Source organism: Berghia stephanieae, chromosome 1, assembly GCF_034508935.2.
Source record: "Berghia stephanieae isolate SIO BIC M18660-M18661 chromosome 1, UCSD_Bste_1.3, whole genome shotgun sequence".
Classification (NCBI taxonomy): Eukaryota; Metazoa; Mollusca; class Gastropoda; order Nudibranchia; family Aeolidiidae; genus Berghia; species Berghia stephanieae.
The window spans coordinates 111,266,421-111,278,771 of NC_088360.1; the positions used below are offsets into that span (position 1 = coordinate 111,266,421).

At 32.6% G+C, this 12,351-nt stretch overlaps 1 protein-coding gene across 4 annotated transcripts in view; it reads left to right on the top strand.

The window, feature by feature from the left end:
- The window catches only part of LOC144962728 (protein PALS1-like), a 45,128-nt gene extending 32,814 nt beyond the window's left edge, over positions 1-12,314 (top strand). For all 4 annotated transcript variants that reach the window (XM_078895924.1, XM_078895926.1, XM_078895925.1 and 1 more), the window contains 14 exons: positions 171-432; positions 827-963; positions 1,238-1,390; positions 1,918-2,067; positions 2,452-2,527; positions 3,422-3,507; positions 3,676-3,759; positions 4,551-4,750; positions 5,312-5,439; positions 5,794-5,958; positions 6,395-6,597; positions 7,523-7,636; positions 8,400-8,432; positions 9,113-12,314. In XM_078895924.1, the coding sequence (XP_078752050.1) occupies positions 171-432; positions 827-963; positions 1,238-1,390; positions 1,918-2,067; positions 2,452-2,527; positions 3,422-3,507; positions 3,676-3,759; positions 4,551-4,750; positions 5,312-5,439; positions 5,794-5,958; positions 6,395-6,597; positions 7,523-7,636; positions 8,400-8,432; positions 9,113-9,295 (1,974 nt within the window). In that variant the 3' untranslated portion in view covers positions 9,296-12,314. The remainder of the gene's footprint in view (positions 1-170; positions 433-826; positions 964-1,237; positions 1,391-1,917; positions 2,068-2,451; positions 2,528-3,421; positions 3,508-3,675; positions 3,760-4,550; positions 4,751-5,311; positions 5,440-5,793; positions 5,959-6,394; positions 6,598-7,522; positions 7,637-8,399; positions 8,433-9,112) is intronic.
- The last annotated feature ends 37 nt before the right edge of the window (positions 12,315-12,351 follow it).

The window sequence follows — 12,351 nt, forward strand, 5'->3', positions numbered from 1 at the left end:
GTAACTGGGTTCTGTTTCATTTCAAACACTGTAGTCACTACCATAAGTATTATCACTCATCATCATCATCATCATCTTCATCATCATCATCATCATAAAAACCATCTTGAGCATAGTTACACAGCCAATTGATTGTTGAAGTTGACTTTGATTTTTTTCTTTCCCTATAGAAAAGAAGAGAAGAAGAGAGTAGACTACAGGCAGAGGAGAATTTTCTCAGAGAATCATTACGGGGATCTAAGAAACTTCATGCTTTAGAGAAGAACAGAAAACAAGCTCATCCTTCTGGGTTTGTAAATACAGCTTTTGATGATGAGGTTGATCTGGATGATGCCGAGGAAGACGATGTTGATGGCTCTCCACAAAAACGCAGAAGCAGAAAGCATCGCACAGACTTGGGAGATGAAGAAAGATATTTGAAAAAGAACATTGGTAATCCTAGTTTTCCTTTAATTTATTCATGTCTTAAATAAGCCAGTCATAAATAAGTTTTGAATATAAAATAGTTAATGTCTCTGTTATCTGAAAACCTCTGTTCCCATCTAATTGTCTGAATTATTCAATTCTCCAGTCATTTGAATTGAAAGATAAATGTTTCTTTTCCTTTCACACAGGAACAGGGCTACTAATTGATATATTTGTGTGTATGTTATATGTGTGTTTATGTATGCTTTTTTTATATATATATGTGTGTGTGTGTGTGTGTGTGGGCGTGTGGATGGGTGTATGTGTCTGTTGAAGAAATGTTGATCTTCACAAACCACCATTGCTGAAAGCTCTGGCGATCAAATTTTGTAATGAGTGATTTTCTTTTATCTTTGCACAGTGATTGACGATGTCTTTGGCAGCTTACAACATATGAGATCAAAATTAACAAGCCCTGAAGACCAAAAATATCTTTCATTTTTGCAACAGATGTTCACCAATGAGCAATTTCAAAGTGCTGTTCGGCAGCATAATAAGGTATTATGATATATGAAATCATCCGCTATTGTTTTTATTGCATGGAAATTATATAATATTACTCTCAGTAATTGGTGGGGGCGGTTAAAAAAACTACTTGTATCAAAGAAAAAAATAATAATTAAAGATCCAGGAAAACTAAAAGTGGAAAAAGAAGGAGACTGGGCGTTGGAGAGAGAAGAAGACATAATAAGTGTTGTTAGTTATGGTCTAGCCAGCTGTTTCATTTATATTTATAAAAAAGTGATAAAATCTTGCTCTATTTATCTCCCAGGTGGTGGAAATTTCTTCCAGTTCCCCTCCTAAGCGTCCTGACTGTGAATATGCAGGAGAATTGACATCAGAAATATGTTATCAGGCAGCACAAGTACGCCACAACAGACCAGCACAGGAACTACTTGCGTTGCTAACAGATCCAAAGATGAAGGTAAAAGATGTGTATGGACTCATTAATTACTTTCTTTTTTTTAAACAAATTTTCTCTAGATAATGCAGTGTTTTTTCAATTTGCCTCTGAAAATCAATGCTACCTAACTTTGAAGTTCTCTTATACTGAAGGAAGCAGATACTTTACTGGAATCATGGGATTAAAAAAAAAAAAATAAAATCCATTTTATTAATCCCATAGAGGTATTTTTTCTCTCGGGTCTATTCCAAGGGAAGACTGGAATAACCCAGGCGTCAGCCACAGTGCAGCGCCGCAAGTTGAGCTTGGGCGAGGTGGCTTGCTCAAGGCCACACAGGCCATTTTTATATGTTTCACTGCGTTTGTATGTAAGAGATTAAGAGTAAAGCATTTTCAATTAATCATCGAATTATTTGATGGGTTTCCTTATTTATCTCCTCCTCTGTCCCTCTTTTAGTTTTTGTTTCTCACTTGTGTTAGTAGTTTGATTACAGAGTACTTCTATTTTTTTTTAGTGTAGTATAATATTCCATTCTGCTTTCATCTAGAACCTTATGGATGCCCATGATGCAGTGGCACAACAGACATTACAACCCTCTGACAACGACATACCTCCTGACCCCTTGGACTTCCCTCTGATGCAGTATGGGGAGGACAGTGTTAAAATTATTCACCTAGAGAAGACCAATGAGCATCTGGTAAGCTGTTTTCATTATCATATCACTTTTTTTTTATCCTTTGTCACCCTTTTTTTTATTGTCTATAAATTCAAAATATAGTCTTGCTTATCGTGTAAATTATATTAAGTTTATAACGAAAGTAAAAGTTTTAATAAAGGACTCATTAAAAAATGGGGTTCCGATAGCTGAGTTGGTAGAGCACTCGCTTCACAAGCAAAGGGATCGAGATCGATCCTGGATGCAGTTGGGATTTTTCTCAGTTAACAAGCAATGGTACGAGCATGGCACACTTGTTATCATGGTTTTTATGGTTTTGCTTTGTTATTTGAAATGTGAACCTCATTTTTTTCCATTTTGCTCTTCTGGAATATTTAAAACCACATTGCCATTTTCCATCTTCAGGGAGCAACTGTCAAAAACGAAGGTGATTCTGTTATTGTGGCAAGAATTGTGAAAGGAGGTGTTGCTGAAAAGAGTGGTGAGTAATGGTGATTAGTTTTAAAATTGTCATATAAATTATTATATTATTTTTGTTTTGGTCTTCTAAAATGTATTCCTTTAAAGGTTGAAATTTAACGCTATTCAATTTAGAATGAAACAATTTGTTCTTATGTGATGAAAGGATTAGATATCAAACATATTAATTCATGGAGAGTTTAAGGTTTGCCCAAATTACTTTGTTTTGAATACTACTGCAGAATCAAATTATTCCCATTTTCCCTATTCGACTATTTCTCTCTCTCTTTCTCTCTCTCTTTCCCTGCCTTGATATTCGAGTCTGTTCTGTATTTTATTTTGTCAATGAAATATCCTGAATTAGAGGAGAATGTCAAAAATAATTCCTAGTACTTATGAAGTTTTTTGACATTAAAATGAAATAATGATAACAGTCAGTGCTGGTTCTATTTTCAGTTTATAACAGACTGAACTGCCCATAGTGGGCAGGGAGGAACTTAATGTATCTTCTATCCCCCTCTATCTGGTTTCCAACATGCTTTCTGTCTTTGTCTTGGAATGGGATTACTTGGTTTTATCCTGGCCCTGCCGGATATCCTATGTATAGTTAAGAGTTTTGGGAGATTATATTTTTTGTCTTGTAAATCATTTTTCTGTTATGCACTGTATTATTTTTGTTTTTGAATTTGTTCCTCTTAGTGGGGACATGTGCTTGTGCTCAAACTAAGTACACTGATAGTGTGCTATTGGAATCTACATCTGTTCCCTATTTGAACCATTTTCCCTTTATCTCTCTTTTTCTTGGGTGCTTTAATTTTGGGTGGGCTGTTTTCTTCACTTTTCATATCATTGGTATTTATATAACCATTGCTTATCCGCTACTTTAAAGGTACTTTACCCATATTTATCCTTTCAGGTCAGATACGTGAAGGAGATGAAATTTTGGAAGTAAATGGTATTGATATGCGTGGTAGAAATATCAATGAGGTATCAGAAATGTTGGTAAGTTTTTTATTTTTTTTTATTGAAGTTGTCTCATTTTTATTTGTATGAATGTCCTGTTTATATCTATAAATCATAGAAATATTGAAAAATCGACTGTTAAACCTTCACATGCTTTTCTATATCAGTTGCATTTTCTGTAATATTTCTTCTACTGTCTTTTCCTAGGCCAACATGAGTGGCACCATCACATTCATGATCATTCCTAGTCACATGACGTCACCAGGCAACATGCCCAATTCCACCAATGTAGTAAGTTTATCGTTAATGATATTTATTTAATACATCAATACCTTTTGCATCATGGAGCTCCTTATTTTTTAATCATTGGTTGAGCATATCTTCTAGATTTTCAGTGATGGTTCACAATTTTTTTATAGTCAGTCTCTGCATCAAAAATGTGTTTTCAGTGTTCTTTGAATGATTACAAAATTTTCTGAGTATGAATTTCTTTATAATGATGTGATCTCTCGACATGTTGAACAATTTGAATGAGATCACAATCATTTTTGCAGTTTTTACATTAAGTTAACAAAAAAAATTAATGAAAATGTGGTATATTAGTTCAGAATGTTTGCATACACTGCCTTTTATTATTTGGGTGGTTAAAAAAGGAAAGATGGATCAATTTTATATAGCTCTTTGTCGCTTGTTTTAAACAAAAGTATTAGAGCCGACTGATACAGCAATTTCGCATTGTCTTATGTCTATGAAAACTGAAACAAAAGAGATTAAAAAGTCACAAAATCTTTTATACTTCAAAGGGTGTGTTACAATTACCATCTCAGCCTTAAGTTCTCAGTCATCTGTTTGGCAATGAGTTAAAATTTGTGTGCACATTAACAGTTAGTATGGATTGATAGCAAAGAAACTTTTGGATTTGTTACTGATTTTTGATAACTTAAATCTGCAACTTTACTGAGAAATTTATTCAGGTTCATTTCTTTGTGATAACTATCTCCTCAGATTTTCATTGTGTCAATGAAAACTTGTGTAACGATTTAAATTTTTAAAAAGCTATAATTAAATGTCTTATTTCTCAGATGGATTTGCGCGCCATGTTTTCCTATGACCCAGAGGATGATCAATACATCCCATGCAAGGAGCTAGGCATCAGCTTCCTGCGAGGTGATATCCTTCATGCCATAGCACTTGATGACCCCAACTGGTGGCAGGCCTTCAGAGAAGGGGAAGATGAAGAAACTCTTGCAGGCCTCATTCCTAGCAAAGCGTTCACAGAACAGTGAGTGTGAATTATAATGTTTTATAGTAAATAATGAAATGTTATTTTCTTTTTCTGCTGTAGTCCGACTTATATTTTCTTTACATCTTCATTTCTTCTCAGCTTGTTGCATGAAATGTTATCACAGATCCTTATAATTATAGTCACATTTTAATTTTTTTTTTCTGTATCAAAATATCCATAATTCACTTTTAGTTAGTAATTTAAACAGTAATATCTAGACTTATAAATGGATATTTTGTGTTTAGTTTTGTCAGCTTATCATTATTGACATATTAAAAAAATTGTCCAGAATTCAGTGATGATGATTTCCAATTTGTTTACTATTTTTCTTAAATGCAAACCAAATTTCACTTGGTTTCATCTTTTATTTTGTCCTCTTTATGTTCTTCTTGTTGAGATTCTCTGTTTGATTTACGGAATTTTGTTTTCTGTGGTTGCTGTAATGACATAATAGTAGATTTTGGCTCAGGACAGGAGGGGGAAGAGGGGGAGTTTTTGATCACACGGTCATGGCCATTGCTATCAATTCTATTTCACTTATTATTATTTTTGTAATAGACGTGAGAGGATGAAAATCGAAATGGAGAACAAAGAAAACAAAAGAAAAGGCAAGGCTTGTGCATGTGGGAAGAAGGAAAAGAAGAAAAGGAGAAAGAAGAAGTCGTTGTACAATGGACAAACGGAAGGTAAGAGGTTTTTTTTTTTGTTTTGTTTTTTGTATTTTTAAAAAAATGGATTTTTAGATAACTGTATTACTGGGAACTGTATATATTTTTAGGCGTCTTAAATTATTATGTGATTATATTACGCTTTGTAGCTTTATTATAATTTATAAATTTCTTTAAATTTTATTGTCTAAAAGAAAAAAAACTGAACGAGGTTGGTTGATTTTGAGATTCCTTTAGCTTTGGCTCCAAATAGAAAATGTATCTGATGGCTCTATCTTCAATTTCTGTCTTTTTTTTCCTTTTCTTTAAAGTCTGATAAACGTTTTTTAAAAAGGAACAAGCAGATAACCTCTCTTGTTTTGTTTGCTCTAGATGCTGATGATGATATATCAACTTATGAGGAAATTCGAAAATACTACCCACAACCCAACAGAAAGAGACCCATTGTACTCATTGGCCCATCAAATGTTGGTCGACAGGAGTTACAGCAGCGTTTATTGGATTCAGATCCCGATAGATTTGGTGTACCCATACCTCGTAAGTTATTTTGAGATGATTCTTTATTTACCTTTACAAATAGGTATAAAATTTTCTTTTTTTCTTTTCTTTCTTTTTTTTTTTTTATTTTTTTTTTTTTTTATTTTTTTTTTCTTAGATAGGATTATTATTACACATTTCTACGAAGCTTGAGTAGTGGTAGACACAGGGATATTTTCTGTCTTTGAACTAGCTTCTTTTGATAGAGGCTTAGGCACTTGAAATTTTTTACTAAGATATCATCTTCCCTTATCAAGGGTGTTGATATTGCCTAATAATTATCATATTGCTGTTTAATTCCATAAAACAGTTTCAATTACATTTGTTATATATAAATCACAGTTATAACAGTTTTATTTCAATGCAATTTATTTTCATTGTACTATGATAAAAACCCCAATAATCTATTATTGTAAAAATTTGCTTATTTTTTTAGACACTACCCGTTCCATGAAGCCCAATGAAGTGGATGGCAGTAACTACCATTTCATATCAAGAGAGGAATTTCAGGTGATGATAGCACAAACACGATTCTTGGAGTATGGCGAACTTCAAAACAAATTATATGGAACCTCAGTAGAATCTGTGAGAGCAGTAGTGGCACAGGGAAAAGTTTGCCTCTTGAAACTGCAACCTCAGGTAAGGAGGACTCAATGACTGTATTTTATTATGATAACGTTATTGAGGCGCTGTCATTCTTAGTGTTGCTCTTGACATTGAAAGCAAAATTATAATTTCATAAGCTCATTGGTGCTCAACAGTACAAGCTTTAAAGAATACAGCAATTCCTGCTTTGTTGGTGAATCATTTACAGATGGTCTTAAAACTCTAAAACCATGATACATGGTTTCTAGTATTCTGTTTTTAGACGAATTTCAATTTGCGGGTGTTTGGATGGGAGCATCACCCTTGAATCATATACCTAAGATGTTCGCATGGGTTTACGATCCGATAGTGATGTCGTTTCTTCTTCTCTTTACTAGCCTATCCTGCTTCTTTGGTTTGTGATTGTATTTTTGACAGGGGATATTTTTTTTTCTGTAAATCTTCTGCCTGTTTGTTCTTGGTTATTTATAATTTAGCTTATGATATCTTTAGGTTATGATTTTGATTTACATTTGTACTATTTTTGTTAGATTGCTTGTTTTTTTGTTTCAGCGGTCTCTCATATAACCTCAATTGTGTTGGAAGAGACCTAAAGCAACAAACAAACAAAAAAAAAATAAATTTCAATTTCTGCTTTATTCATCAATCAGGTCTAATAATGATTTTCTTTATTATCGTAATATTGACAATTATGGCTTTATCATGCATTGATTCACTCATTACCATCTACGCAGTGGTTTAACACCATACTATTTAATTGTTAATAGAGCAATATATTGTTGATATTTTAAGGGAAGATAAATTAATGAAATAACTTTTTTTTTCTAGGCCATTTTTTTTTTAATCTGTCGAAATTAAAAAAAAAAAAAATAATAAAAGAAAATAGATGGGTTTTTTTGTTGTTGTTGTTATCATTTTGTATTATTAGTAGGTGTTACATTTCCATATCTTTTCTCAGTCTCTGAAGGTGATCCGGGCTTCAGATCTGAAACCGTATGTTGTGTTTGTGTGTCCACCCAACCTAGAGAAGTTGAGGCTATTGCAAGAGCAGCTTGATAAAGCTAACCGACAGGTATGTTGATGGATAAATTTGTTCCAAAAAAAAAATGTTGAAGGAAATTATATTAACTGTATTAAAGGGAAATTTCATGTTTTTAAAAACCTGAAGAGGTTCCCAAGAAGAAATAGTGATGTTGTCTTGAATGGAAGTGTAGTAGTATAGGAAGGGGGGAGGGAGTAGACTCTCTATTTGGACCATCTGGATGTATCATCTTTCCACGAAATGACCACACTGAAAGCTTTTAATATGACGACAATGTTGCAATCAGTTAACAAACATGTGACTCCTTCCTCAAACACGCACAAAACATTTTGGTCAAGCCAAGCAGAAATTCAGAATTTGAATTACTGAGCGTTAATTGATACTTGCAGACGTATTTGTTCTTAAATAACAAGAATACCTGTGGTATAAGTTGTCCAGACTTAGTTATTTAAAAGTGGAAGGCAGACAATAGGAGATGAGGAATAAATATGATCTGTTTAACAGTGTTTTCCTTTTTGTTTTGCCAAGACAATTTTAGACAACCAAATTAGCATAAAATAATATATGATCATTTCAAATTATGTTCTGTTAATTTGAAATTGTGGGCTATGATTGTTTATTATTTGGAAATAATTGAACTTTGATTACTTATTTCGTCTTTATTTTTAGAAGTGTAAGGTAAAAGTGAATTTTTAAAGATTCTCAGAAAGATATTTGGTATCACAAATAGCTAATGCAAATAACAAAATTGTTCATTCATGTGATATTTTTTGTATTTTTTATTCTCTTACAGTCTGAACAAGAAAGTGGTAGAACTATCTTATCAGTAAGTATTACAGGTTTATGTTTAAAGCCACCAATTAAAAATTAAGGCATGGACACCTCAGTAGATTTTTGGTCAGCTTGTTTAATTTCTCCACTAATTATCCCTTATGCCCAACGTTAAAATACTCTACGTTAAAATACTCTATTTTAACACAGCTAGATATTTTCTTTTATAATTAATGATTATTTTTTATTGTTGCACTCTATAGAGGTGTAAATGAGTTTCAAATGCACTGTAAATGATGCATGAATAAACTAGCATCCATCTTGAGGTATCTCAAACTAGCAAGGGATAGTGTATCTCGGATAGCTGAATCTTATAGGAAATACACCAGAAATGTGTTATACCTCATGTCTAGTTCCTTGTAATGCATTCATAACGTACTTAATTATGTTGTGTGCAAGTCCATTACTATTACTACACACAAGATCAGCCCATTGATTAAAAAATAAGTCATTCCATTTGAGGAAAGAGTCAAAAATATTTGAAAGTCATTTTAGATGTTTACACAATCATTGAGTTTTACATTTGGTTCAAAGGCCCTCATGGTATTTCATTAAAAGCATAACCATCTAATAAAGAAGTTTTAACTTCCTTATAGATTGTTTTGTATTTTAAAAAAAAGGAATTTGTCCTAAAATGTTCATAATTGCATATGTTCTATTTTACCCTCCATCTAGAATGACCAGATGAAAGAGATTATTGACTGTGCAAGGGAAATGGAAGACTTGTATGGTCACTTATTCGATTACGTCTTGGTTAATAATGACTTTGACAGAGCGTATGTGGAGCTACTGGAGGAGATCAATCGAATAGAGATAGAACCCCAGTGGGTGCCAGCAGCCTGGGTTGATAGTTTGTGAGAGAAATGGGATGAAGACAGCTGACATATTATGATAATACATTTCTTCTTCCATGTCAAGAAGTGAATGGTCCTGGTACAATAATGTGATATCAGACAGGAAGAGAAGGAGATACATGGACTTAATTGAATTTTACAGTGTTGAATTAACTGTTGGTTGAGAAGGCAAATTGGAAAATTTTTTCATTTTTGCCGTTAAAATTTCAAATGTAAATGGAATAAGAAGACGTATCATCTATCCCTGTTTTTGTGAAAGATAGACATCTGAGCAAGGAGTAAATCATCATGGAATTCATTGTGCTATTCATCTACTGGATGACGATCATTGGATGAGGTGCACAATAAGAACAGGATTGATAACCAGTGAATTCTCTTGATTTGGTTGTGCTGATATAACATTTTAATAGGCTGATGGATGGAAATGTTTTTCACTGATTACGATATTTGTGATTGTAAAATAGCACGATGTTGATATTGATAATGATGATGATGATAATAGTGTGGAAACTTTTCGTTGGAAACAATCAGGTTGTGAATCAAACATTGTCATCGGTTGTGATGTAGACAGATTAAAAAATATCCTTTACTGTGAGCAAGAATTGGTTGTTTTTATTTCAACATTGGAATTCTCATTTTTTGAAAATACATTTACTCAGGATAGAATTGAGTTGTGGCAAGTGCAAAATTTCAGCAAGTTTTTATTATCATTTGCTTTTGGGGTTAGTTTTGTTTGTTTTTTCAAAAATATGTATCATATTAAAAAATTGTTTCGTACTCTCTCTTTGATAATAATGTCAAAATATGTGTTGATGACAACCCAATAGCAATATAGTGATATTTTTAAAAAATTATATGTTTTATACACTGAATATTTTCAAATTTAAATTGGTCACAGAAAGAAAAAAATGGACGTTTTACAAAAACTTCAGTAAACACATTTACAACACATTGTTTCGTATTATACTTTACCAGTTACACAATGTTTTTTAAAATAAATTTTCATTATAATAAATAATGGTAATGTAGATGGAGGTTCTTGACTGCCCTTGTGAACTGAGGAAGTTTCTTGTGTCTTCAATCTGTAGCCCCTTCGTTCAGACTTCATTTCCATATTTTGAGACTATTTGATTTTGTACATGACCCTACCTTACTTGAATCTTTTACTGGAAGAGAAACAGTCAGATGAGTAAATCGCTTTTTCAAAAATCTTCTTTCTTTTGTTATTATGTGTTCAGTAATCATCTGAGTGTATCCCTTTCGGCGAGATTCAATGCTAATGTCTTGATAAGACTTGTGATAGTCTCAAACCAGATGCAGGGATAAATTACTCTTGGAACTGTCTTCTGTTCCCCCTTTGAACTAGTTTCATTTTGTCTTGCTTTACCCAGTGCGCTTAGTTCAGTAGTTTTGAAAAGACAAAAACAAGCAAGCATAAAATGGACATTTAACATCACACAGTCTCTATTTTGCCTTGTGGGCCATGAATGGCAACTCTTGCTTACCCTTCTTTTCCCTTATCTTTCAGTCATTCCTCGTAACTTTCTTTCCCTTTAGTACAATCAGGAATTATCCTTTCAACTGGAATTGTGCTTTGCAGTACGTTTATGTTTCAAGTTGCCAGCAGGATGGTCAAATGGTAACATCAGCTCTGAAACTTGTAAGGATGTGTTATGGCTACACATACATTACTGTGTGTTGTCAATGGCCTTTGCAAGGTGAATACTGTTGCAGTAGCTTTACTGACTTATAATTTCTTGTGCAACTGTTTGCCAACATCTTCCTATCCTGTATCATACTTGTTATTACATTCCTCACAAAACTGATGTGATTTTAATGTCCAAGATTGTATTTTTCCATTTTTTTTCTCCTGTCCCGGACATTCATTCCTCATTTTAGGACAAGTAAAAGAGAAATGTAAATGAGCAAATTGTTAGGGGTCATTTGATTCAATGTCATTGTTAATAGGTAGTTTGATATTTGTTTTTGCTTAGGTCGTGACTTTATTGCTTTGTTGGGGTGGAACTGTCAAATAAATCTGAGATATATAGAGATATATATTTTTCAAATGCAATCAGGTCTCTATCCTCATTATCAAGCAATGATAGGTATTTGGAAGCAATTGAGTTTATTAATTTTGGCAAGGTACTGTGTCTGTGTCTGAATTAAATGGTTTCAGACAAGACGTATAAATTGCTCTTGAATATACTTCTGCACTCCATTTTCACTGAACCTTTTGTCGATTTGTGCATTTGAGAATACTTAGGATTTGAGGATTTGAAAAGAAAAACTATCTCAACATCTTCCTTTTTCTGGTGTAAGAACGGCGTCTTCCTCCATTTTCTGTTTGACAACATATGTTATACCACTGATAATTATTGCCAAAATGTATACTTCAAATGTTTTTATTATATTATCTATAAAAATGATGGTCTTAAGAATCATACACATGCAGATTGTTTAAGGCGAAAGGGAAAAAAAAGGAAATAATTTTAGTCCATATATGGGCGCTTTTAAAGACAATTAAGCTATCCCATTATTTTTAAAAACTTATTTACTCTCCTCTCTCATTTTAAAAAAATGTTCAGGCCAAGTATTTTCCATCATACATTGTCAAGAGTTTCATGTTAACCTTTTTTTAGTATTAAGAATGAATTATGGTTAGATAAATAAAAATTGTGTAATACTCTTTAAAGAAAGAAAAAAGACCTTTTCATAATGTAAGAAAGCCCACGTTCCCTTAACAGTGACCATACATTGGAAGTTTGATTTTTTGTAACTCTTTAGCAATTAATGGTTCTTTAGATTATGTTGGTATATTTAATCAATTTCTTTAATAGTTCTGTGACCGATATTTAACAGATGTTAGTTTTCCCACATTCTTTGATAACTTATAAAATGTTGAAATTATCACCTTTGTTTTTTGTTAATATACATTCCAAAAACATCTTTTGTATTTTATTGGTAGTTTTTGTTTGTCTGTTTTTTGTTTATCCTGGAATACACACCCTTTTTGGACATATATATATATATATATATATTATATATATATATATATAT